Source organism: Heliconius melpomene, chromosome 15 (genome assembly GCF_056956725.1).
Source record: "Heliconius melpomene rosina isolate 202511_hmr_F chromosome 15, ASM5695672v1, whole genome shotgun sequence".
In the NCBI taxonomy this organism is placed as follows: Eukaryota; Metazoa; Arthropoda; class Insecta; order Lepidoptera; family Nymphalidae; genus Heliconius; species Heliconius melpomene.
In genome coordinates, this window is record NC_140403.1 from 12,009,793 (window position 1) to 12,035,955 (window position 26,163).

Below are 26,163 nucleotides of genomic sequence, written 5' to 3' on the forward strand. Positions count from 1 at the left end.
TATGTTGACACTACGTTTCCTCTGCCTACTACTACTATTAATATAATTTAACACTAGAAGCGCCCCCGTCCCATTTTTGACCCAAACGCAAGTTTGATTGTATATAACTTTTTTATTTGTTAATTTATGTAGATGAAATTTTTTTACTATTACCAATTTTACACCTTTATTTAATTAAAGATATAAATAATTTTATAGCAGTCATACTTTTTGAAAAAAAATTAGATTTACCTAGAACTGCCGCTGGGTCATTTTTGTCCCGCCATTATTATTTTGTTATTTGAGGGTATAATTTGACATATTTTCATGCCTCGGGGACGAGGTGGAGGTGAAAGGGCGATGCGGGGGCGGAAAAAATTGAATAGTAGGTTTAGCAGTCAATGCCTAAGTTTTTAGGGTTCTGTAGCTTTTAAGGAAAAAAAAACCCTTATAAGATCATTTTTTTGTCCATCCGTCTGTCTGTGCCTTTATTTCAGGAATGCTTGGAGAAATCGAGTTGATATTCATATGAGTATATGAATATCAACTATATGACGATCTACAGTCCCTTAATTTCCTGAAAAAGCGCCCTTAAAAAAAGATATGACCATTTACATAGTAAAAAACGTGTATTTCGACACTATAAAGGGAATCAAATTAATAAGGTACTTTCAGTGAACTTAGAATTATGAAATTTGGCAGCTAGCATCTACATGTAGTACAAGTACAAGAAAAAATCTGAAAACTATACATTTATGTATAAATCTTAAAAAATAATAGCCTGAAAAGTGGGGTAAAATTGGTGTCAATACTAAATTTTGCCGCTAGTTCAAGTGAGGTATCAGATGAAAGGATGACTAAGCTAGGCTTGAATTTCAGAAAAAACACTCGATACCAAATGTGGACAATTGTAGGGTAGGTAGAGGGAACCTGGGAACCTAGTGCTATGCACTCCGCTGGCATTTTCCGCCAAATTCTGGAGGCATTACCACGCAATGTTCATCATCATCATCATCATCTGTGATGTATCACTGATGAAGAATATATTAATGCATTACTTGGCCTAATAATAATATTAACTAATTTCAATAACTTATAATTTTGTAAGAGTTATTCAGTTAGTTGTCACGACCTTAGAACGTATTTGAAATATTTGATTCTTTCTTTGTGTTTTGTTTTTTGCTACTTTTATGTTTGTTAAATAATAAGAATTGATTATTAAAGATGGTCTACATACTTTACGATTTATTTTAATAATATTTTTTTTGTATTATACCAACAATCAACATAATAAGTAGAATGGGACAAATTTGTCACGACGGCGGTTCTAGGGGGGTCTCAATCTTCGGCACTTCTAGTGTTAAAGCTAAATAAAGAGCAATATCGCCAATTCTTACGTAAAAGGACACCGGGTAAAATCTCATTTAAAGCGAACTCAGCGATATCAAATATTTGTCAATTAAATTTTATTATTAAATATATGGACATGTTTTTTTTATCAATTCATTATGTTTTTTTACATAAATAACCAGTTTATTACAACTGCGATACACTAACCTAATAAATTACTGGGATCTTCGCTTTCCACTCTTTCTTTGTAATTCACGTTTTTACCCGCATATAGTAAGGCAGACAAAGAACTTACTGTCAAGACACTCGGTTCTGCGTTTTCCATCAAAATTCGAGTTAAGTAGCAAAAATCAATAGTATATTTTTTTTTACCAGACCAGAACACATGATAATAATTTATTCCCCTGAGTGAGCATCGAATCCATCCGCTATACATTCGTGCGGCAGTTGTGGGTAACACTGACTACTAAAGTAAAATAATGCTTCACATTTTTCAAAACTAGTCGCCGAAGTCCTCTCGACATTTATTTGAGACTAGCAGACCCGCGAACTTCGTATCGCCTAACAGTCGATTTTTTTTTAATATGTATTCTGTTATTAGCGACACCGGGTCAGCTAGTAAGATAAAAAAAATAAAACCTTAATTCATTTGTAATTCTTATAATATTCATTAAAAATTATAATAAAAATAACAATTTCCGATATCTTATTATGATGCCTAATTATTATATTTTATTTTATTTTTACTTATTCTAAATTCAGTTTCATTTTCATTGTAGTACTTTATGGTACACGTTATTTTTTGTTTGGTTATCTGGCGCGTAAACAAACAGAGCAGATGGTTTTCCAACACGGGTACAGGCAACATACAATAGACCATGCGAGAAACATGAGTTTTCTATATTAATACCACATACACTTAATGACTGCCCCTGGGATTTATTTATAGTCATTGCGAAAGCAAGCCGTACTGGAAACTGCTGTCTTTTAAGATCGAACGGTATGTCAGTCGAAATCATTGGGATGCCCCGCATCATCAAAAAGTCTTCTCCTTTATACTTTCCTTTCAATATGATTGCTTCTATTACGTTATTCATTATTTTTTTATCGCTAATCGTATGCCGTTACAAAGTTTCAGTTGGTTAATATTTCGCAACATTATAACTACACATCCAAGCTTTAATTGAAGGTTGTGAGGCGGCAATCCTGGCAAATCAAGTGAATTTAAAAATTCCGGTGGATAGTTCACGACATCATCTTCATTAGTTGCCGTATCAACTGACTTATGTGTCCTTATTTTGCCAGGAATGCCATCTTGAAAATTTATATTTAATTCATTTACATCAGTGTGTTTGGCAGCCAGTAAAGCTCTTTCGCTCAACCAATTATGGAATAAATAATCAGCAACATTTCAGCAACATTTGGAAGCATTTTATGAATGAGTTCATCTTTTGATTACGTTAACTGACAAAAACAATCAGGAAAGGTGATGCAGCCAGTCAGCGCATATATAGGAAGTTGCCATTACCAATATCAATGAGTTGTTTAGAGAATATGTATCCAGATTGATCATTTTGCAACATGACACGCATATTCTTGCTTAAATGTAATACCTTGACATGTTTCCACAATTTCGAGGACTTTAAACATGAATTCAGTTCATCAGCTTGCATTGAACGTGGAACCACTGGCAATCCTCCTCCTTATAATAAAATAATTGCGCCACCAAATTGATTGGCAAACTGAGTTTTTACAATAACCTTTCAATATTGGCAAGCTGAGTTCATAGGTCCAATAGCAACACAGCTGTAGGCACTGCTGGCATCAATTGATATAATAAAATAAAAATAAAATAAAATAAAAATAAAAAGCCTTTTATTTCTTGCTAAAGTAAATTACAACTATTCTTAAATTACAACTATTCTTAGGTTTTTTCTTAGGTTAGTTACATTTTTTTTTAATATATATGTATATATATATATATATATTTTTAATTTATTTTATTTTAGGGTTAGTATCGTAATGTTTATTTTATTATTTTAATATTATTATTTATTTTTTCTTTCTATTTGTTTATTTAATTCAATATATTTCGCAAGAACCCCTCAACAGGTGAAGGCCTCCTCCAAAGTTTGTTGATCTTCACATAATGTAATGTAGTTTATTTAGTTTGTAGTTTATTGGTATGTTCCGTATGTTTATATTTTTCTTTGGAGGGTTGTGGTCATATTCTCCCACGGTGACCAACCGGCTTGGGAGATTAGATTTATTAATAGTTGTTGTTTGAATATTGTATGTGTTTTTTCTGCAAGAGGGGGGGTGGTAGTTGCTATTTGTACATGGATTTATTTTGTTGATTATTGGCTGCGTCATTTGGCTTCTTGTTAGTTAAAAAGTTTAGCATGCTGGGCTTTAAAACACTCTCGGATAAGCTTGATGATCTTTGTATCGATCTCTGCGTTTTATTCTTCTTACATGCTTGCAATTTTTGCTCAGCTCCATTATTCTTGTTGTGCTCAGGGGAATTGGAAAGAGTTCTTTTTTTGTTTTCGTATGCTGGTGTATGTATATTATTGTTTAGTATTACAATTTTATCATATTTAATTATTGCTTTGTTTCCTTTTTCTCTCTCCAACCTTACTTCCTGTTGTAGTAACTTTCTTTTTTCCAATATATTTTTCGGGTAATCCTCTTTAATATAATAATGAGTGCCTTTTAGTGCTCCTCTATTTTGAGATATATCTATTTTTATACCAATCAATTGATATATCGTAACAAAAAGCAGCTCGATTCAAATTTGCACAATTATCAGTCAACTATCGTGCTCACGTTCATTGCAATCTTCACGTTCTGGGCAGTACGATTAGATTCTTCTGCCTAAATTTGTCCACCGCCTTATAGAAGGCATATTTAGTAAGTCACAAATACACAACACTTTATTAATTTTATAAAATTTGTGGCTTTTAGATTTAGTAATATAGACGCACAATGAGACGTTTACATTTTAATTGACATCTTACCATAGAAATATTGACAAATATTGACATTAACAGACTGAGATCCCAGGGCCCCCAGATCTACATCATTTTAACAAAGCTGAAATTTTGAGGATTGATAGTCTAATATGTACTTAAGACTCTCTAACTTAAAAAACCATCAGAGATAGTGCCAACTTAAAGCACACTTTCAGTTGCGTTAAAGAAGAAAGTCTCTTTTTTTCTCATTTATTTATGTACCACACAATAAAGAAAGTACAGAAAACTTATGATAACAGAAAAAATGTGTACAATGGATAACTTATCTCTAACAGAGATCTCTACCAGAAACGAATGAACGAACGAATTGAATGTAAGGGGATGTTAAAAGAAATGATTCGGGTGCGGTATTTTAATATAATGTTAATAATAATAATAATAATAAACCTACATACAAATATACATAACATTAATCAATATTACTATACCTACATAAATATATAAAATGACATATAAGAGTTGAAACAGAAAAAGAAAATTAATAAAAAAAAGACAAAGCGTCTACTAAAGATTCTAATTGAGATTAATAAATGTTGTTTTAATTTGATTTTAATAGTATTTAGAGATGGATTGCCCGACAGTATAGAGTTAGGTAATGAGTTCCATAAGCGCACTGCTTGAACTGTGAAGGATTTTTCATATAAAGAGGTAGCAGACCCTAAGCAACCATATCAATCCGATGGCTTTATCATTTTCCCAAAAAGCAATATACCGTTATTTTTCTCTACCTCTGTAAGGATCCCATTTTCATGTTAGTGAGTAAGCATACTGTCTTAACTACATGTAAGACTATTAGTCCTCAAAATTTCAGCTTTGCTAAAATGACGTCGGTCTGGCGGCTCTGGGATCTTGGGCTATAATATTTATACGATACTAACGTCACTCAATTTTTTCTTCCAGGAATCCAGCTACTAACATTTAAACTTTATAGTAGGGTATTAAAGTCCAAATTGACTTTTAAGTAGATATTACTACGAATCTTTTGTATGGGAATATAGAAAAGTCATGTTTTTGGACCTTTTCTGGATTTTTTTTATTTTTTTCTGTCAGTTATAACCATCCTCGTACTTCAAGGAATATTATAAAAAAAGAATTAGCAAAATCGGTTCAGCTGCTCTCGAGATTTGCGTTTAGCAACACATTCAGCGATTATTTTTTATAAAAAAGAAGATATTTCGTATATTTTATTGATATTATAAAATTACTTTTGCCTCGTTCCAGAGTGAGGTAATGAAAATATTAAATATTTCATTTCTTCAAGTAGGAATCGAACTCAAAACCTGTCGTGTATATAGTCGCGTGCTTGTGCCACTGCGCCACAACGGGCCTAAAAATTATAAGAATGTAATATTTTTTTTCTGTGATACACATATATGTTACCGATTTATGGTTTTTTTTAAAAAAATTTATTTGAATATATTTACTTACATTTATATCATTTGGTGTTGAACCATTTTAAATAATAATTATGGTATTACGTAAACGTCAAAACAAATGTTTATCACGTAGAATAATTTATTTTAAGACGACTGACGAATTATATGTAATAAAGTTTAGCTGGGTGACTGGGGTTCCACATTGGATCCAATTTTTTTTGATGTCAACAAAAAATGCTCATCACGCTGAATAACTTTTCCTAATTCGTTGTATTGATATCTCTTATAGATTAGGCGGGCTGCTAGGGTCTCACATCAGGTATTCGGACTATCAAAATAAATTATAGCCTATATGTTGCCGAAGACTAATAGCTATGCAACAAAAGAAGTTTCATTTAAATCTGTCCAGTAGTTTTTGAGTTAAAGAGCCACAACAGACAGACAGACAGACAAGAATTCCAAAAATCATATTTTTACCTTCTATTAGTTATATTGAGTCCCCCTGAAGTGTTTTTTTTACTTTATATTCAATGTACAGATTTTACCCCCCTTACAGTTTTATTATATATATAGATTAGTATTTAGTAAACGATAGGGTACAAAGTAACGTTTATAATAACCGTTTAAGATTTGAAGCTACAACTTCCTATATAGATATGTAATATAAGAAGTTGTAACTTCATTCGCATGGTTGTTAAAAATGTATATGGCTTTAGGTAACTTAATTTAGTAAGAAAATAAACATGAATTTAGACCAATATATTGAGTCTAAGTACAACCATACCTTTAATTTATTAAAAAAACTTATTTTAATAAGTAACAAAACATAAAGATAATCCAGTTATTAGACTTCAACAACAGGTTGAGCACCTTCTATTAACCACGCCGTACCACTATTAGCCTTTTCGAATATTTCTACAGCAGCCGCACCAACTGAGTCAACCTCTTGCCACGGTTCCTCGGTTAGGAAGACATTAAAATCTTCAATAATCTCCGAATCAAACACTATAATATTTCCCGCAAGACTTGTCTTACTTAATCCTGGGCATATGACTAGTACTCTGACACCTGTTCTATTAAAATTATAAACGTGTCCTAAGGATTTGGAGAAACCAAATACAGCGAATTTGGAAGCATGGTAGATTGGAAGATATTGCTCTATCCTATAGCCACACCTTGATGATAAATTGATAATAGTACCACCTTGCCCATTCTTATCTGTTCTCATGTGTTCCCAAAACTTTAAAGACCATTCTATCACTGCTATAACATTGGTATCAATGGTTCTTTTTGCTTGCAATTCGTTTAATATACCTGCATTGTTAACTAGCACATCGACAGTCTTGTAAGTGTCTATAATTTTTTTATATACAACTTCTAGATCTTTTGTGACGTCACATTTAAGGAATACAGCGCGATCATTTCCATATTTCGCGCACAGTTTTTTCGCTGTATCTGCTCCTTGTTTTTCGTCAACATCAAGAAGAACCACTACTTTGGCTCCTTTTTCAAGATAATTCACTGCTATTGAATGCCCAATGCCCACCGCACCACCAGTGATGACGACAACTTTATTTTTGAGATTGTTAGCCATGTTAACTCGACAGACTAGTTACAGCGCAATTGAATTTATCTCGGATGATATTCTTTATATAAGTTCAAATATATTAGAGTCAAAAAGGTCGATTTTTTTTGACGAAATAAACATTTTTTATCTTATCTAGCACTTAAATCATAATGTGCCGCCCATATAATATAATTACTTATATCTTACGCTAATATTTTTTAACCCACTGGCACAGCTGTATGTGCAACTGATTGTAACATTATTAAAGTTCCTTTTTAATGAATTCCTTTTCTTTTTTTTCCTTCTTAATTTTTTAACCTTAAAAGGTAATGCATTTAGCTGTAGTAATTTAAATATAAGAAACCTACTGTATGATTAATTTAATATTATTACCACTGGTGGATCTAAATAAATCAATAAAAAAAATGTGTGTGAAAATTTTAAAAATAACACTAAAATCATTTAAGTTATACATAATATTTTTATTATTTATTTGTTTTGTAATGACTTAAAAAGCATTTTTTTATGTTTAAAATTATTATTTAAAAAAATATACAAATGTTGCGTTAAAAATAGTTTTTTCTTTTGTCAATATTTAACGTTAAATGTTCCAAATATTATTTTTTTAACTAAAAATAGTCAATCATCATCATCAAAATCTATCCAAGTTGAGTTCCGCAATCAACACGCAATATCTTAAAAATTGTGAACGGAGTATTTGTAATAGTAGGTTTCTTGTGTGTATCCTGCTTTATCCAGGCGACATCGTGAAACTATAAAAATATGTAAATATCACGCATACTTTAAAAAAAGTACAAAAATTCTAAAGAGTATATACTTTTATTAAATTAGTGAATCAATTTTACATTTTTAAATATAAAAAACAAAGATATTATTAAGTGTAGGATTCATAAATGACCTTTTAATGGTTAAATAAATAATATTTATTATTTTCTTATCGTATTTATTATAATAATATTTCTAAATAGTGAAAGAATTAATTGACGTCATAGAAGAGCAATTCGTTCCAGTCGGACTAATTATCACATTGTACCTAGCAGGATGCAGAGGGAACCTAGTGTTATAACATTCCGCGGACCTTCCGCCTAATTGCCTAGTATAAAAAGGTAGCCACGTGGAATCTAGTGCCAAGACACTCCGATCTTCATTTTCTGTCATGTTCATCTCAAATTCGCAAGACATGCGTGTCGTGTAGCGGAACTCACCGATAAAGTTTATGTTTGTCACTTTTATAGTTTACGTCACAATATTCAGATAAGTCAGTATCTTTATAATGTACCTTCTAACAACAGTATAAATTATAAACATGTTATTTTTCTTTTATATTTTATTTTTATTACAATAATCACAAAAAGTTGTGAAATGAAAATAAAATAGTGAAGTAATAAAGTATTGTTTATTTACTTATAAGAAGTGCTTGAAGTAAATAATTAGTTTTTATGCAATTATATATTTGAGTATTGTTACTATTACAAAAGACGAGAAGCAGAACAAATCAAATGAGCATGTTATTTTCATTAAGTATTTTATTATTATTATTTCAGAAAACATTTTAACATTCTGATGAGACAACTATTAAAAATGAACCAACTAAATCAGTTCCAGGTCCTTATTGTATTTTTATTATGGAGTAATAATAGATTTTTAATAAATAAAATAAATAAAAGGCAAGGAGCTATGCACTGTATTCGTGCTATAGAGCCATAAGATAGTTTTAAACCAATTTTTGAGGCGGTCTAGATCCTTCTACTACCCATGCAGTACCACTGTCAGCTTTCTGGAATATTTCCACTATACCTGATCCAATAGCTGTACTATTTTGCCATTCATAACCTTTAAGTTTCGCCAAAAATTCTGGTAATAAATCTTTTTCTCTGATAACAAAATTTGTACTTAAATTCGTAACAACTGATCCAGGACAAAGTGTCGCTACTCGCACTCCGGTCTTTTTAAAATTAGTTTCGTGTCCTAAAGATTTAGAAAACCCAAGAACAGCGAACTTAGAAGCCTGATAGCACGGTACATAAGCTGTGATCCTGTAGCCGAAAATCGAAGAAACATTAATAATGGTACCACCATTGCCCCCTTTATCAATTCTCATATGCTCGTAAAACTTCATGGACCATTCCATAACAGCAATTGTATTAATATCTATAGTTCTTTTGATGTTTAATTCATCTAGAATTCCAGCATTGTTTATCAAAACATCAACTTGTTGATGATTTTTGATGATCAAATCGTAAATTTTTTCCAAATCTGTCACAACATTACATTTGTAGAAAATAACCTTGTTTGAATAATTTATTTTTAAGTCCGCTATAACTTGCTCACCCACTTCCTTGTTGATGTCAAGAATAATCGCTAGTTTGGCTCCATGTTGAAGAAAACTTTTGACCATCGCCAGGCCCAAGCCCTGGGCGCCGCCGGTAACAGCCACAATCTTACCGTTTACTTCAAGATCCATGACGGTTGTGAGATAACTAACACAAGAAAATCAAACGACAATCCTATTTATAATATCGTTTACTTATGTTACTTTGCAGTTCAGTTTTTTGAGTTCTATTTTAAAAAAACCACCAAGTAGTATATTTTGAATTTTAATGTAATTTTTTTAAGGGGCAGCGGCTGGACGCGAAGAGCTGAAAATCGAGTCCAGTGGCGTGCCATTGGAGAGGCCTATGTCCAGCAGTGGACGAGGACAGGCTGGTGATGATGATGAATGTTATTTTTTTAAAATCATTTAGATGTAAACGACATTTTAAAATATAAAAATAAGGAAAATTGAGGTTGAAATATTAAAACAATATATGTATAATTGATTAATTATATATTGTTTTAATTTTTGTATTTTTGTTAGTGTTGGCTAAAAACTATAGACTAACTAAAAACTAAAAACTATATAATAATATTATAGGTATATGTTACCTATAATATTATTACATAGTTTTATATATGTGCGTATGCTGCTATGCAGAAACTACAAAATCATCGTATGATAACGCTAAGCTTAAGTGTCAATGTTCAAGTAATATTAGATAACAAACTTATTATTTTATTAAAAAGCAAAAAGAATGTCATTTTTGATTAATTTATAAATTGCGTAACATTCCTGGGACATAAAGAAAAATAATCTCAACTGCCAGTCGTGGGGGAAGTGTGCTTGTAAACGGAATAAGTTTTGGGTTTGATCCTCACTCAAGAAATTGAAATATTTATTTAAATGTATATTGTCATTTCTATGCTCTGGTGTCGAGGTAAAGCGTTGAGTTCTGTAAACGGGACTGGCTATAGGTTCGATCCCGACTCGTTGAAATGCCTCTAGAGTGCGGAAAGTGAGGAACGGAAGTATGTTAATAGGAACAGAGTGTCTCAATACTAGGATTCAACGTCGTACGTGCAAAGTAATGCAAAAATTAAATCATGGTTGACATGTACAGAACTCATAATCGGCGACTCACGCTTTTCCGGCTTTTTATTACCCATTTATACAATTACTATTGATGGGTAATAAAAAGTAAATATATATACAAGTATGTGTGTGTATATATATATATATATATATATATATATATATATATTTTATTTATGTTCACAATAGTTTTTAATATTGACAGCTATTGTAAAAAAAAGATATATATTCGTCTTTCGTGTTATAAAATGTATTACATAGTTACTATCTTAAAATAAAATAAAAATGCTCAAATTATCTTTACAAAAAATATTTTTTTTCATTGTAAAAAATAAAATATTTATGTTTCTTTAGAGAGGAGCAATATTTTTAAAAAAGATTAAGTACAAAGATGCTTATGTAATCATATTCATGTAATTTAATCTACATTAAATTTAAAAAGACAATGTGAACGAAAGTTAACAAAGACAATTTATTTTATCTTATTACAAGAGCTCTTGTTGTACATTTAAATATAGTTCTTCGAAAGACTTAAAACATGACAAAGTAGTAGTAGCAAAACAACGAAAGAATATTTTGTAGATACCATTATTCTAAGACGATTATAAGCTCGAATTTGATCGAACTTATACCTAATCAGTTACGTAAAACACAGAGTTAGGATACGCTCGTCAACAAGTTTTAATTTTTAGTTTCGAATATTGGGTGGAATATGGTGAAACGAGTGTCATATCACTAGGTACTACTCTCTGACGATTGCCACGTGGAAAATTATTAACATTATCTTAATAATATGTAAATAATATCGATCAAACGATTAAGAATACAATAAATCTCTTTTGAAATCTGGTCACATCTCAAATATGTATTATATTTGTTATCTCAGGGATGGTGTGAATTAATATTCTTCGTCGAATCAAATCCGTCGTCGGGTGGAAATGAGAAAGAAATATTCAGCGACGAGATTGATCGCACCCTGTGATAGCCCTGAACCTCACCTTTTAGGAGAGATGAGATCAGTACACGGAAAGATTGTGAGTTCGGTTTCCGCTCAGAGAACTCTCGTGTATGCTGAATTCCGACTCTAGATGGCTTTTGTTCCCCACTCTCTGCCGAATTCTGGGAACAGTTCTGTTGAGTGGTAGAACTCAACGCCGCGCTTTTGCCTCGAAACCAGAGCGAAGAAACCTAAAATATAAATTTAAATAACTATTCCATCTCCTCAAGTGGGGATCGAACCCACAACCTGTCGATTTTACAGTCACACTTTGTGCTCCTGCGCCATGACTGGCCTCATTATAGATTGTGATTATTGATATTAGTAGAATAATAAAATTAGTAGGATAGCAATTTCGCTGGTGTTGTATTCCGCTACTCAACACACAATGCTCGTGACATTAGGGCAGAAAATGGAGAACGGAGTGTCTCCTCACTAGATTCTCTCAAAAGCTGGAGAAATAGAAAACTAATGTAATACTATTTATTATTATATAAAGATATCTCAAATTCCAAGAATATGTACATATAAACTATAAATGCTTGTGTCTACATTAGCGATTTAACGCGTGGGGAAGGTGAAAAATTACCGTCGATTACTGGAATACCCTCATTTATCAACTTCATTGGATCTTGAATTTGACATATTAACTCAGACACGAGTTTATATTTACTTTTTCACTAAATAATATTGGAGTCTAACTAGTAAAGTAAACTAGTCGTTATCGCTAAATGATACAGGCTATAATAGTATAACTCTATGTATTTTTATACTTGTCATTTCGAATAAGACATTGCAGCATCGTTTCAATTCGATGTTTATTGAAGGGCTGTGGGATGCTCAATATTTCTTATTTTTCCATCTGGTGCGTAAACGAATAAATCAGAAGGTTTTCGGATATGTGAGCAGTCCACCCGTCACTGCAATATATGAAATTTATTACAATTATAGTTACGCCATCTGTCGAAAATTGGTCGTAACTCAGAAACCTTCGTTAGCATAACAACTTTGCTAAAGATCATCACATGATAAAATGCGTAGTTTACTATTCTATAAAGGGCATACAGACGATAATTCATTTTTATATATAAAGACAAAAAATATATATTTCATATTCATATACATAAAATTTAAGAAATAATATTAAAAAAAACAATTGAGATTAGTTTAAGTTATCACTTCTCGCACGACGACGCCGCACACGCACATATTATTCTTGTTGTATTAAGTCTGTCAAATCCTCATTGACATTTATGTTTGTCGTCGTCGTTCGTCTTTTCTAGTTTACTCATTCAAGAAAACAAGAAAAGACGAACGACGTCGACGACGACGACGTATGAACGACGGTTATGGATTCGATTCCCATTCGGGGGACTTAATTATTTTAAATTTCTGCTCTGCTCTGTTAACAAGATAAAAGCGGCAGCGGCGTAGAGTTCTACCACTACACACTACACTTAACACGCAATGTATCGGAAATTGGGAAGTGCATAGAGTACGGAGCGTATTAATACTGGTTCCCTATGACTTCCTGCCTTCTCTGGGACATATAACGTGAAGCTGAAAAAAAATAGATTATGTAACATAATCGTTGCATACCAATAACAACGCGAACGGTTATACACGTTATATAAATTCCATACAAATAGCATCCTCTCGACATATTACAAATATCTCATATTTATTAGATCAAAATATTTTAATATGTGTACATTCAAGACGCTCATTCCGGTTTAAAACATGTGCTTAAAATTACTTTCTAGTTTAAATAATACAAAATTTATGATAAATCACGTAAAAATCTTTTTTCTTACTTAAGCATGTCTATAATTTCACAGTGCAGAATTTTCTGTGACTGGTAGTTAATCACTCAGTTCTTCACTATCTAACATTTTAAATACACTCACACATCTACGGATGTGTACAAAAATATATAAATATGCAAATCATTACTACTTATTATAAAACAAAATTCTGCTTCTGTGTGTCTGTTCCTAAGCTATCTCGAATCGCTCGCTCTCAAATCATGAAACGGAGTTTGATGCGATTTTTACTATTGTTTTGTATGTTTTAACAAAATCTAAATGAAATTAGTAAGAGATGTAGTGAGAGAACTCGGTTGACCTTCTAAAACACAGTATCAAAGAATGGATACTGGAGGAAGATCACATTAAAAGCATTCGGACCTCCGGAGGGCACGCATGAAGAGGCTTACACAGTGGACGAGGCGAAAGGGATATGTAGAAACTCTGTGCTCTCTGACTAGCCTAGCTAGGGATACAGCGTGAAGCAGCGTGAAGCAGCGTGAAGCGTAGTATGATAAATCCCCATCCCGAATTACGAGGCGAACCCGCGAACGGAGTCGCTTGGTTTTTTATGTTTTAAGTCATAATATTTTACAATATAAAGTCGTTCCATAATAAATTATAGAATCAAATTAAGTTAAAATGTTGTTGACAAAAAAAATCTGACTACATCTTAAGAAGGCAGTCAGTTTTAATATCTGCAATACAAACCACTGGCTTAAGTAAAATGAGCTTTTGGCGAGTCTCCAGCTTGAAAACGGTTTATTTAATTCATAGCTTTCGTGACATTTTTATATACGAGTATTGTGTACTTATAATAAAGCAAAATGAATTATATTTATCATTTTTAAAGACTTTTTTTAGCCTTAGTGTCACGATACTTCGCTCTCCAGTTCAATAATATTAAAAACTGAGTGACCCATCGCTAAAATATCGTATAAACAAAAGTAAAAACCAAAAAATAATAGGTTTTATTTCTACTCAGAGGAATGATCACAATTTTTTTTTATTCCCTTTTTGTAGAAAGAGAAATAAATTTTCACAAAAAACTGAAAATAAGATATAATTTTAATCACTTTTTAAATAACGAGAACCCACTAAATTGAATAGTAATATCTGCTGACTGATTGTGGACTGTGGAAAATGAATTATTTTCACTTTCCCGATTTGAATAAGAAAAAAACACAAAATTGGAGAACGGTAGTTTAAACATTAGATTTTCCATCTACTCTGCTCTACATATGCGGGATGGAGCGAAAAGCAAAAATAAAATGAGAATAACTAAGCTAGTATCTAGAAACATTAGGAGTATCAAAATGCTGCAAATTCCATTATATTTAGGCATTATCCAAAATGCAAATGTAAGCTGTGCAACCCGTGATTAATATTCACCCGCATCCGTTACATCGGTACAAAGCGGTTTCTCACGTAATACTGAATAGTAAATACCTATTCTTGGTACTTGATACATGTATGTATGTACTTAGAGGAGAATTAGGCTTTAAATTATATTTTATTTTGCCTGGGATATTTATACAGGTTGATTAGCCGATATACACTCACACTCGGCTTCAAGAGCGTTTGTACACCATATTCTTTCTGTTATCTCTCTCTCTATCTTTCTCTATTATAAATTCAATTCAAATTCAAATTTTGTTGTCTTCCAAGTCCTGTCCAACAATATGTTTGTGATATATGTTATATTGATAGGTATAAGCCTCGATACCAAATTTCATTAGAAAAAACACTTATAGATTATTTGTCTCGAAAATCGGGTGGAAAAAAGAAAACGGAGAGACTAAATACAAGTTTTTCTCTTGAAAAACATATCTCTACTCTCTACGAAGTCGAATGAAAAGAAGGATATTTTCTTCATAATGTTTTAAACCACGCCTTTATTTTACTAAATTTTGCCTGAAAGCATGTTTAAAATTTAGTTGTTAAACTGAACTATAAAGTGGCGACTACTATTTGAAGCCGAAACCGCCTTGTTAGCACTCGTTATAAAATCCACTAAATCAGTTTTCCTGCAGTTTCTCAAGATAATGTTTAAAGATGTTATATCTATTTATATTAATATTATAAAGCTGAAGAAATTAAATATCAATAATTCTTGCATTAGTAAAATTCATAAAAGAAATGATGAGGCCAGTCGTAGCGCTGGGGCACAAGTATAAACGCGATTTGTTGTGGGTTCGATACTCACTCGAGGAAATGTAACATTTAATATTAACTTTAGCTAAAATTATGAATTATTATCTTATACAGGTTTTTTTTAGTAGAATCGAACTATTTCCCCACTCTGGACGGCAAAGCACCTCATAGAGCATAAGAGTGTTTTAACACGTGGCTTCCTCTGCCTATCCTGTTGTAAAGGAAAAAAGAGCAAAGCAGCTTTTTAAGAATTGAACTCGCTATTAACATTTCAAACAAAAAAAATATTAAAGACACAAAAATAAAAATATATATTTATATCAAGATATTGCAATTAAGAGGGAAATTGTAAACAATATTATGCTTATAAAACTTTTTCACATTGAAAAGTTAAAGAGGACAATGAAGGGAAAGCTCCGTTTGAGCTTTTGCGAAATTTTCCAAGTAATCATATTGTCATGGACTGAAATGTTTACTAAATAAGATTGTTGATGTAACTTTTACATACGAGTATAAACTGCGTGACTAAAATTTTACAAAACCAATATGGAAAACCGGCCAAGTATGAGTACACGCGTGCACGAAGGGTTCCGTACCATTATCTATAAAAAAAGCATTAAAAACGTTTGTTGAGTGGGATCCTTTTAAATGTTTATTTTATTCAGTTTTTTAGTATTTTTGGTATAATAGCAATAGAAATACATCATATGTCAAAACTTCAACTAACTTTCACGGTTTATGAGATACAGCCTGGTGACAGACAGACAGCGAAGTTTTAGTATCCCGATTAATCCTTTGGCTACGAAAAGTTAAAGAACTAAAGAATTTACTTTTTTATGCACACTTTTTTATTTTATTTCTCTCATAATTTTGTAATAGACAATGGAATTTAAATTTTCTCCCAAATCTACTTATACAGAATGTGACTCGAACGAAGAATCAACGATTGGTTCTGGGTCATTGCGTGTTGAGTAGCGAAACTCAACGCTGTGTTTTGCCTCGACACCACAGCGAAGAAGTTAAAATATACATTTAAATAAATATTTCATTTCTTTGAGTGGGAAATCGATCTCACAACCAGTAGCGTTTATAGGCACGCTTTGTGCCCCTGCGCCACGACTGGACTCAAATTGCTGTACCTATTGTTTCATTCATTGTATAAATAATGTCTTTCTGTTCATAATATTATTAGAACATGAAAGTAATTAGAATTATTAAATAAAAAAAATAATAGTTTCATTAGTATATTCTAAGCAAGTATAACAACAAACTACTGAAAATGAGTAAGCTACAGAAAATGTTTCAAAATAGCCTAAAACCATCGAATATTGGCCGCAGTAACCCACCAAGTTGAGGTGAACTTGTGGAGGTGATAAACAAAATCATTACGCATTACAGCTGGCTCCAGATGAGGTTCAGTTAAGACCTTAATGGTACCAAATGATAGTTCATTTAAAGACTACTCGTGGGGTTTAGATGTTATCGATTTATGTAACTTTGTAAGCGTTGTTTGTTTGTTCTTTGAAGTTTATTAGAAATAGAGTATTCATTTATCATTTATTTTTATTTTTTATATAATTTTTTTTCTGTTAAAGAAAAATATCGTAGGTTAATTTTTTTCTGCCGTTTTTTAATGTATAACAACGATCTCTATTAAAAAGTATTCCTTATTTCAACTATAATTAGTTATTTAAAATGTTATGGTAGTCGACTATATTAATAGATTTAGAATTTGCCTTTGTAGCACCATTGCTATAAAGAAAGATTTTCTGAAAGGAAAATATTGTAATGTCCGTAGCGCGGCGCAACTTTCAATTTACGACATGTCTGACTCAGGAATTGTGCTTTCAATAAACTCTCTTGATATTGTTCAATTATTCAATAGTGTAGGAGACGTAGTGCTTTAAAATACTATAAATTCATATAACTATTTTAGTTGAATAATGAAAAAAATGATAAGATATAAACGAAATTTACTTGTAGAGATTCATTAAGACGACACTGAAATATTTTAAGTAAAAACTAAGCAATTTCTTTAATGGTTAAATGGACTAAAGTCTTATTTTAATAAATTTATTATTAATATTTTTTTTGCAAATTCAATTTAAAATATTTAATTCTAATTTAATTTCCTTAGCGTTTCTAAATTATTCTTAGGAAAAAGGCAATTCGATAATTCGCCACTGCGTAAAGAGAGAACAAATTGCAAATCGCTAAGTAATTTGGGAGAAGGGACCTCGGTAATTTACTTTTTTTAACATTTTATTAACCTTACTTTTTAAAATATATTTTGTTCTCTTAATGTTGTGTTGCTATTTATTTTGCAAACTGATATGAATATTGTGGTAAATCTAAACGGATTGTTTTTATATAAAACTAGGGGGCGCGCGCAGCTCCGCCTGCTTATTTGGACCCTTAGAGGTGAATTCTAATAAATCATGAAACACTGTGTTCAATAACATGTGTTCAATAAAATATTGTTGTCTAAATTTTTAATTTTATAAAAATCGGTGACGACTTAAAGTTTTTCCATACAAACTTTCAACCTCTTATTTGCACCCTTAGGGAGAGAATTCTAGACAACCATGAAACATGTGTTCAATTAAATACTTTTAAGAGTCTAAGTTTCAAATTTTATAAGAATCGGTGGCCATTTAAAGATTTTTCCATACAAACTTTCAACCCTTTATTTGCACACTTAGGGGGAGAATTCTAGAAAGCGATGAAACACGTGTTCAAATAAATACTTTTAAAAATCTAAATTTCAAATTTTATAAAAATCGGTGCAGGTTTAAGGTGCAGGTCTTTAGAACCAGATATTGTTATTAGACTGCTAGATAAGTCCCTTTGGTTGTTTAATAATTATTTGAAGCCTTGTTTTAATTCATTACCTTTCCCACTTTATTTAATATTTCCAATAGTTGCTTACAATATATAGATTGATTATATTTTAATAATAATGTATACTTTTATTATATCTTTCAAAACTAATTGAAGCAATATATAAATGCAAGCAAGTTTTGAATTGTTGAAAAAACATGTATCGCACACCGGCTTGGAAGGTAGTTCTGGTGAGATCTGTTGGCAACAAACTTATTAGTTGTGGTTAGTAAATAGTGACAACTTTATAAGTGTTAAGCGGATAAACTTCTTTTGTTTAAAATTGGCTAATACTATAGTGTATGTATATAGATTTCAAATTTATAGATCAACGCCATCTTGTTTCTACATCATCAACTATTTTATAATGTTTGATATAACAAATGTTTAGCAGCACCATGTTCTGCTTACTAATAGTCCTAAAAGTACTAAAAATGTTCAAGAGATGTCACTTAAATTTAAAAATTACGGTTTATAGTAAACTAAAATAGACTTATAAACATTACTCATGAAAGTTAAATTTAGTCGATTAAATGGATCTGATATAATGCGTACAGCTAAATTTAATTCAGCTTCAGGGAATCAAAATTAAAGGGGTACTTCCGGTCAACCTAGACTTATGAAATGTAGCTAGCATTTCAGGTAGTAATAGTTTATGAAAAATTCTAAAAAATAATAGTTTTAAAAGGAGGCAAAATTTGGAGTTAAGACCGCTAATTCAAATGAGGTATTGGCTTTTGAACACATACATTTTAAAGGTCTTAAATTCTTAACTCTTTAAATATTTCTACTTGATTATTATGGAATACTTCATTAATTCTTCTAGTATAGCCCTCTATTGGTCTTACTAGGTAATAGAAAGCGGGATTGTTTTTTTATTCCTGATAGTCTATAGCTTCTTAGTTTTTTACCTAGATGGTGCTGTTATTGATTTAAATGCGCAAACAGCTTTAGCTATTAATTGTTGAAGATTTCACTTATATTACATTATATTCTAAAATAGCCACATGTTTATGCTTCCACTGTACTTACTTTTAGTATATATTATCATATTTTAATATTTTTTGTGTACATAAAATACGAAGCTAACGTTTTCCGTGGCTCAGTAGCGCCCTCCTGTGACTGACTGACAACTGTACAAGGCCAACCATGAAACTATTTACATTTAGTTGCATTATCCTAATCGCCACGAAAACTATGGACAGCGGTAATAAGCCATATTACTACGTCAATGACGCTCCGGAATTATTCGAGAAATTTATAAAAGACTACAACAGGCACTACAAGGATGAGGCTGATAGGAAGGAGCATTATGAAGCATTCGTGAATAATTTACATCATATCAATGAAGCTAATGCTAAACACAGCATGACTACTTTCGATATAAACCAGTTCGCCGATTATACAGACCGCGAGTTCAAAGAATCGTGCTAATGAAGAAAATCAGAAAATAGAAAAGAAAATCTCTCAACGAAGACACCGAATAGTGAACGAAAATACGTCTATTTAGTTTATGTGTGTAATACTTGTTAATTTTTTTTTTCTTTAAAATAAAATAAAAAATATATATTAATTGACAATTAATTTTATTTTCAGGAAACTCGTAGCGTCTGGAAAATCAGTATAAGGGAAATGGATTCGTTGCTGTTTTTGTTGTGCTCTACTATTTTTGTATATTTATATAAACTAAATACATAAAAAAAATTCTTTACTTCTATTATTAATTAAAACATAATTCTTAACCTATTAAATTTTCCATAACTAAAAACATATGTTTTTATCATTGTCAGAGTACATTTGTTTGATAAACATATGAGTCACATGCCTATCATACTCGTGATATCTCATAAAGTATGTGAAAAATGTCACATACTTATGACTATTTTTACAGTAGGTTAAAATAATATTTTTATTATATTTTATAGTCATGTTATGAATACTTCATTGAATTCCCAATCTATAAATTTTTCACTTGGGTTTATATAAAAAAAAAAGGATAGAAAAGTCAATTCTGTACATGAAAGATATAAAAAATAAAAATTACGCCGGTTACCTTATCGATTATAGATAATAAAAATCCACTTTCCAGAATTTACTTTGAAAAAATAATTATCTAATAATAAAATTGTATCTTATCGATGTCTGTACACTGTCTGGATGATAAACCATAAAGACTATTATTAGAAGAAATTGTTCATGTAATTTCTATTACAATGATTTTTATTTTTTCTGGTGGTATCTTAATTCATTGTAAAATTATTATTTGTATGATGATAGAAACTACCGAACTGCATCAACATAAAAATATAATGTAGAGTAATTTTTCGAGCAAAACCAAATAAATCCCCAGAAGATTTAAATACGATTTATTAATCACATCCAGGTGATAGTCTGTGGTCGTCGTCGCACAGTGGCACAAGTGTGTGATTGTAACGCGACGGTTGTGGGCTCGATCCCCACTCGGGGGAATCAATTATTTATTATCTACATCTAGTCTTCTCTTCGAAGCTCTTCTTCGCTGTCTCAGAGCCTCTATCTCAGGAATGCTTGGTGATATCGAGTTAAAATACAAACCATATACCTAGATCTAAAAATATACCCTGTAAAAAACTTATTTCTACATATTTTAATTAAATAAAAGATATTTATGTAGGAAATACGCCTATTTCGACACTATAAAATTCCAAAAACAGTAGCCATAAAATAGATAGGCAAAATGTTGTATTAAAGTCACTAATTGAAATAAGGAATCAAATGAAAGGCTTTGGCTAAGCTAAGTGTAAATTTCAGAAAGAGACCTCCAATTTTTATACGGTCGGTGGGTGACCCTGACTCGCGCTTCTCCGGTTTTTTTATATTTTTGTCTGTTTGTTCACGCTAATTTCAGAAACAGTTAACCTGATTTAAATGAACTTTTCACAATTGGAGTCTGGCAAGCTTCATTTAGTGTTAATTTAATTACAATCGGTTCATATCATGGAGGATATATCCTCCAGCAGAAGCAGCATCAGCTAGATTTTATTATAACTATAGATTGCAATAATGCTAATTTTAAAAAACCAGCTTTAAGCATTGTATATAGAAAGATATCCTTTCTTAAAAGTATTAATTTTTTCGATTAATATTCTACCTTCTACCGAGTGTAATGTCGATACGAATATATCAAATTCAAATTCAAATTCAAAATATTCTTTATTCAAATAGGCAATTATTATAAGCACTTTTGAATCGTCGAATGAACATGTGAACAAAAAGCTACCACCGGTTCGGAAGGTAGTTCTGCCGAGAAGAGCCGGCAAGAAACTCAACAGTTGCTCTTTTCAAAAGCAATGGTACAATCACAATCTGTTACATTAGTTGGCAGCTATCCTGCATTACATTCAATAGACATTAATTCCATACATGCTTATCCTCTAAATATTCTTGAATAGTGTAATACGCTTTACTTGTTAGAATTTTTTTTACAGATATTTTAAATGTTTGTATGTATATTTTTGTATCACTATTAAATGTGTAAATTTAAAATTCAGTGTACCATGATTCAGTAAATTCTCTTTGACGATATAATTATAAGTGGACAGTAACACGTATCTTTTTTATAAGAAATTAATTTAGATACGGTTGATAGATTCCTAAAAGAATCTGACAAAAAATTCATTTGCTTCATTGCGGTTTGCACCATAGTTGTTGCTATGATGACACAATTTGTTCTTTAAATACAACACGATAAAATAAATACAAAGGCGGATCTTTAATATTTACCTACATATGTACTATCACGTGAGAACTTCTTGTTCTCATGGTAAATAATATATAAGGTTGAACCTGTTTTTTAGTGTTGAGTGATGGTACTTAACGCCACATTTGATCATTTGTCTTCTTATCTTATCTTATCTTATCTTATCTATATATATAAAAGGACTTGTCCTCACTGACTGAGGTAAGACGCACGCACAGCCGTAACCGCTGATGGTAGAAACGTGAAATTTGGACAGATGTTTACTTTCGTAATCTGGACATCCACTAAGAAGGGATTTTGAAAAATTTCAACCCTAAGGGGGTGAAATAGGGGTTCAAAGTTTGTATGGAAAAAAAATTAAATCGGCACCGATTTTTATAGAATTTGAAATTTAGTTTTTTAAAAATATTTAATTGAACACGTGTTTCATCATTTTCTAGAATTCTCTCCCTAAGGGTGTAAATAAGGGGTTGAAAGTTTGTATAGGTATTTTTTAAATCGTTACCAATTTGTATAAAATTTGAAATTCAGACTCTTAAACGTATATAATTAAACACATGTTTCATGTTTTTCTAGAATTCAACCCCTAAGGGTGCAAAGAAGGGGTTGAAAGTTTGTATGGGAAAATTCTTAAATGGCCACCGATTTTTATAAAATTTGGTATTTAGACTCTTAAAAATATTTAATTGAACATATGTTTCATGGTTTTCTAGAAGTCACCCTCTAAGGGTGCAAATAAGGGGTTGAAAATTTGTATGGAAAAATCTTTAAATCGCCACCGATTTTTATAAAATTTGAAATTTAGACTCTTAAAAATATTTCATTGAACATATGTTTCATGGGTTATTAGAATTCACCCTTTAATACGCAAGCGAAGCTGCGCGCGTCCGCTAGTATCTTATAAAACAAAGTCGCTTTTCGTATCTGTCTGTTGTTTCTAACTCTTCTTCTTCTAAACCACCCAACGGATTTTGATGCGGTCTTCACAATTAAGTCGAGTGTTTTTCGTAGAAGGTTTATATATAGTTTATTATTTGTACATTCTTATGTAAATTAACATAAATACGATAAATGTGTATAAAGTCCTACCCGTTGAGACACTTTCGCACATGCGCTGCTTTAATGGTAAGTACTACATGAAAAAAATGTACTGGAGTATTGTTCCTCTTAATAAGATCTACAAAACAGTCCGCGACGGCATATTCGTATCTTTTAAGAATAACGTGTAGTGATCATTTTTCTGTCTAAAAATAATAATTTCAATATATTTTTTATTGTGAGGGATATTTTTCAATAATAGTATTAATCCTTATCCTTTAAAATACTTTATTAATTTTCTACGTTAAACGAAGATAAAATTTGCTTTTTACAATATTTCGAAATTGCGAATAGTTTTACAGAAAAACGCATTTAATTGTTGACACATCACGCCGTTGACACATCAGCTGTATGTTACTCAAGTTTCACTTATCTCTTACTCTCAGCATATAAATAAGTACATTAGTTACGTTTGCCATTTAATGTAGATCAAAACTGTCTTTTACTGTTTTTCATTTTAATAAGTACTTTAGAAGTTGTTACAATATCAAAAAATGCCTGCCTTACACGCATCGGTGGTTCAGTGGTAGAATGCTCACCTGCCACGCGGGCGGCCCGGGTTCGATTCCCGGCCGATGCATTCTATTTAATTTTCCTCACAAACAGCCACGTAGTGCTTGCTTTTCATCAGGGACAGAATACCCTCTTCAGCATTAACCACAAGCTCGAGAAAAAAAACGCTTAGATGCGTTTGCACGTATTGGATAATCGGAGTTGAATGTATTATTTCAGCGCGATATATTTGGTTTCATATGTTTTGTAGTAGTTATTAGTAGGTAGGTTTCTGTTTATAATTTCTTCCGTTTAACAATAGTCATTTAACTATCTAAAAATAGTCATTTAAATATATTTTAATAAGTACTTGAAAAGATTAGTAGCACAGATTTAAAATTACGGTACCTACTAAAAAATCCTTGCTGTGTAAAACAATTGGAAAATCCTTATTGAAACTACGAAAATGCGGGTCGCATTAGGGTTTAATTAATTTTCACATTATCTTAAGTGCTTTGCAAACATACATTATATGAATAATAAAGTAGTAAAAGCGGGCGAAGCCGCAAGGGGGTCGCTAGTTTTTATATATAACAATCGTTTCCCAGTTGATTATGTTGCTATGCCAAAGATCTACATATTTATACGTGAAGCTTAGTTTTAGAGCCCTTTTGACAAGTCCAGAACGTTATTGTTTTTAAATAATAATATTTAATTTTTAATGTATTATTTATTATTACTTATTATTTAATGTATAATTAAATAAATTAATTGAAAATTACACACACTATTATGCATTTGACAATATTTACACTTTTGTTTATAAACGTTGCTATGGCAACCCCAACTGAACGTCTATACAAAATAAACAATAAAAGGAAAGCAAGAAAAAAAATCCTATACTAACAAAATCAGGTTTGACATGGTAAAGAGACCTAAATACTAAAATACTACTTCAGATATGTTATAAAAATAAATCTAAATTTCTAATAGCTACGATAATGATGATAGTAGAATAGCTATAAAATTTTTTTTGCGCCTTACGTCTTCTGAAAAATTGGTGTTTTATGCATACATGTCCTCGGCTTGAAGCACGTGATATTCGATTCAATGACTATTAAACAAAAAACAAGTTATGAATTCATTTAACACTTACACAGCTTACCTATATATATATGTCCAGTTAATCTTCGAAATCATCATTCTAGATTTGATAGTAGTCACTAGTCCTGCATATAAGGAAAACAGCGTTAAAAATGAAAATAATCAGTTGCATTGTCCTGCTCGTCGCGGTCGCTATGGCTAGCGCTGACAAGCCAGAATACTACGACGTCAATAACGCCCCGGAATTATTCGAGAAATTTGTAAGAGATTACAACAAGGAGTATAAGAGCGAGGATGACAGATTAGAGCATTATGAAGCTTTCGTGAAGTCCTTACATCAAATTAATAAGTCAAATGCTGAAAGTACCAGCGCTACTTTCGGTATAAACCAGTTCGCCGACTATACACCAAGCGAGTTGGCAAAAATGAGAGGTGTTTTTCCAAGTGAGTTTAATTTGTAATATTTACATTCTCTCTTTAAATTTTAGCTTTCAATATAGTGTCCGTCATGAACAATTTAGTCTAATTTCCTCGCTCTAGTAACTATTACCTTATTTAGCCCTGGTAGTTACCAGTGATGAGGTGATTAGCGCGGCGTTGAGTTTCGCCACTTAACACGCAATACCTCAAGAATTCAGCGAAAAGATGTGAACAGACCGTTTGACACTAATGTCCACCTGTCTATCCTTCTATGTTCATTCGCGCCGTTCTTGAATTGCTATACAAAAATTATAATTAACAGACTGTTATCCTAATAAAACACAAAAATCTTATATGATAAAATCCATTTATAATTAATTAACGTAAATTTAGGGCGATATTATAATAACTAACGATATTTCAAATAAATAAATAAAAAAAATACCATTTATTTGCTCAGTATATTAGTACGAAGTATATACATGTAATTATTAATATTTAGTATCCATATACTTTCTGCCTATTAATGTTTATTAATGTGATTTAATTTTATTTTCAGGAAACCCGTAAACTCCTGAAAATCCCGATAAAAGATAATGACTCGTTCCTGCTGCCGTACTCTACGACTTTTGTATTTTTAATTCACTTCTTTTGAATTAAAACATAATTCTTAACCTAATAAATTTTCCATTCGAAGTATATTTGTTTGATGAACACATTATGACTCATATACCTAT

At 31.4% G+C, this 26,163-nt stretch overlaps 4 protein-coding genes across 4 annotated transcripts; 2 read left to right on the forward strand and 2 right to left on the reverse strand.

Moving 5' to 3' along the window:
- Window positions 1-6,584: 6,584 nt before the first annotated feature.
- Window positions 6,585-7,350, reverse strand: LOC146531731 (15-hydroxyprostaglandin dehydrogenase [NAD(+)]-like). The gene has a single exon (XM_085198310.1). The coding sequence runs from the start codon at window positions 7,332-7,334 to the stop codon at window positions 6,585-6,587; it is 750 nt and encodes a 249-aa protein (XP_085054436.1). The 5' UTR covers window positions 7,335-7,350.
- Window positions 7,351-8,855: 1,505 nt separating this feature from the next.
- LOC146531732 (15-hydroxyprostaglandin dehydrogenase [NAD(+)]-like) lies at window positions 8,856-9,795 on the reverse strand. The gene has a single exon (XM_085198441.1). It carries the CDS (start codon window positions 9,790-9,792, stop codon window positions 9,043-9,045), a length of 750 nt encoding a protein of 249 aa, XP_085054567.1. The 5' UTR covers window positions 9,793-9,795; the 3' UTR covers window positions 8,856-9,042.
- A 9,917-nt stretch (window positions 9,796-19,712) lies between these two features.
- LOC146531733 (uncharacterized) lies at window positions 19,713-20,280 on the forward strand. Its single transcript, XM_085198231.1, has 2 exons — window positions 19,713-20,088; window positions 20,170-20,280. The coding sequence occupies exon 1, from the start codon at window positions 19,723-19,725 to the stop codon at window positions 20,005-20,007; it is 285 nt and encodes a 94-aa protein (XP_085054357.1). The 5' UTR covers window positions 19,713-19,722; the 3' UTR covers window positions 20,008-20,088; window positions 20,170-20,280.
- Window positions 20,281-25,096: 4,816 nt separating this feature from the next.
- Window positions 25,097-26,122, forward strand: LOC146531734 (uncharacterized). Its single transcript, XM_085198513.1, has 2 exons — window positions 25,097-25,450; window positions 25,986-26,122. Exons 1-2 carry the CDS (start codon window positions 25,159-25,161, stop codon window positions 25,994-25,996), a joined length of 303 nt encoding a protein of 100 aa, XP_085054639.1. The 5' UTR covers window positions 25,097-25,158; the 3' UTR covers window positions 25,997-26,122.
- Window positions 26,123-26,163: the final 41 nt, after the last annotated feature.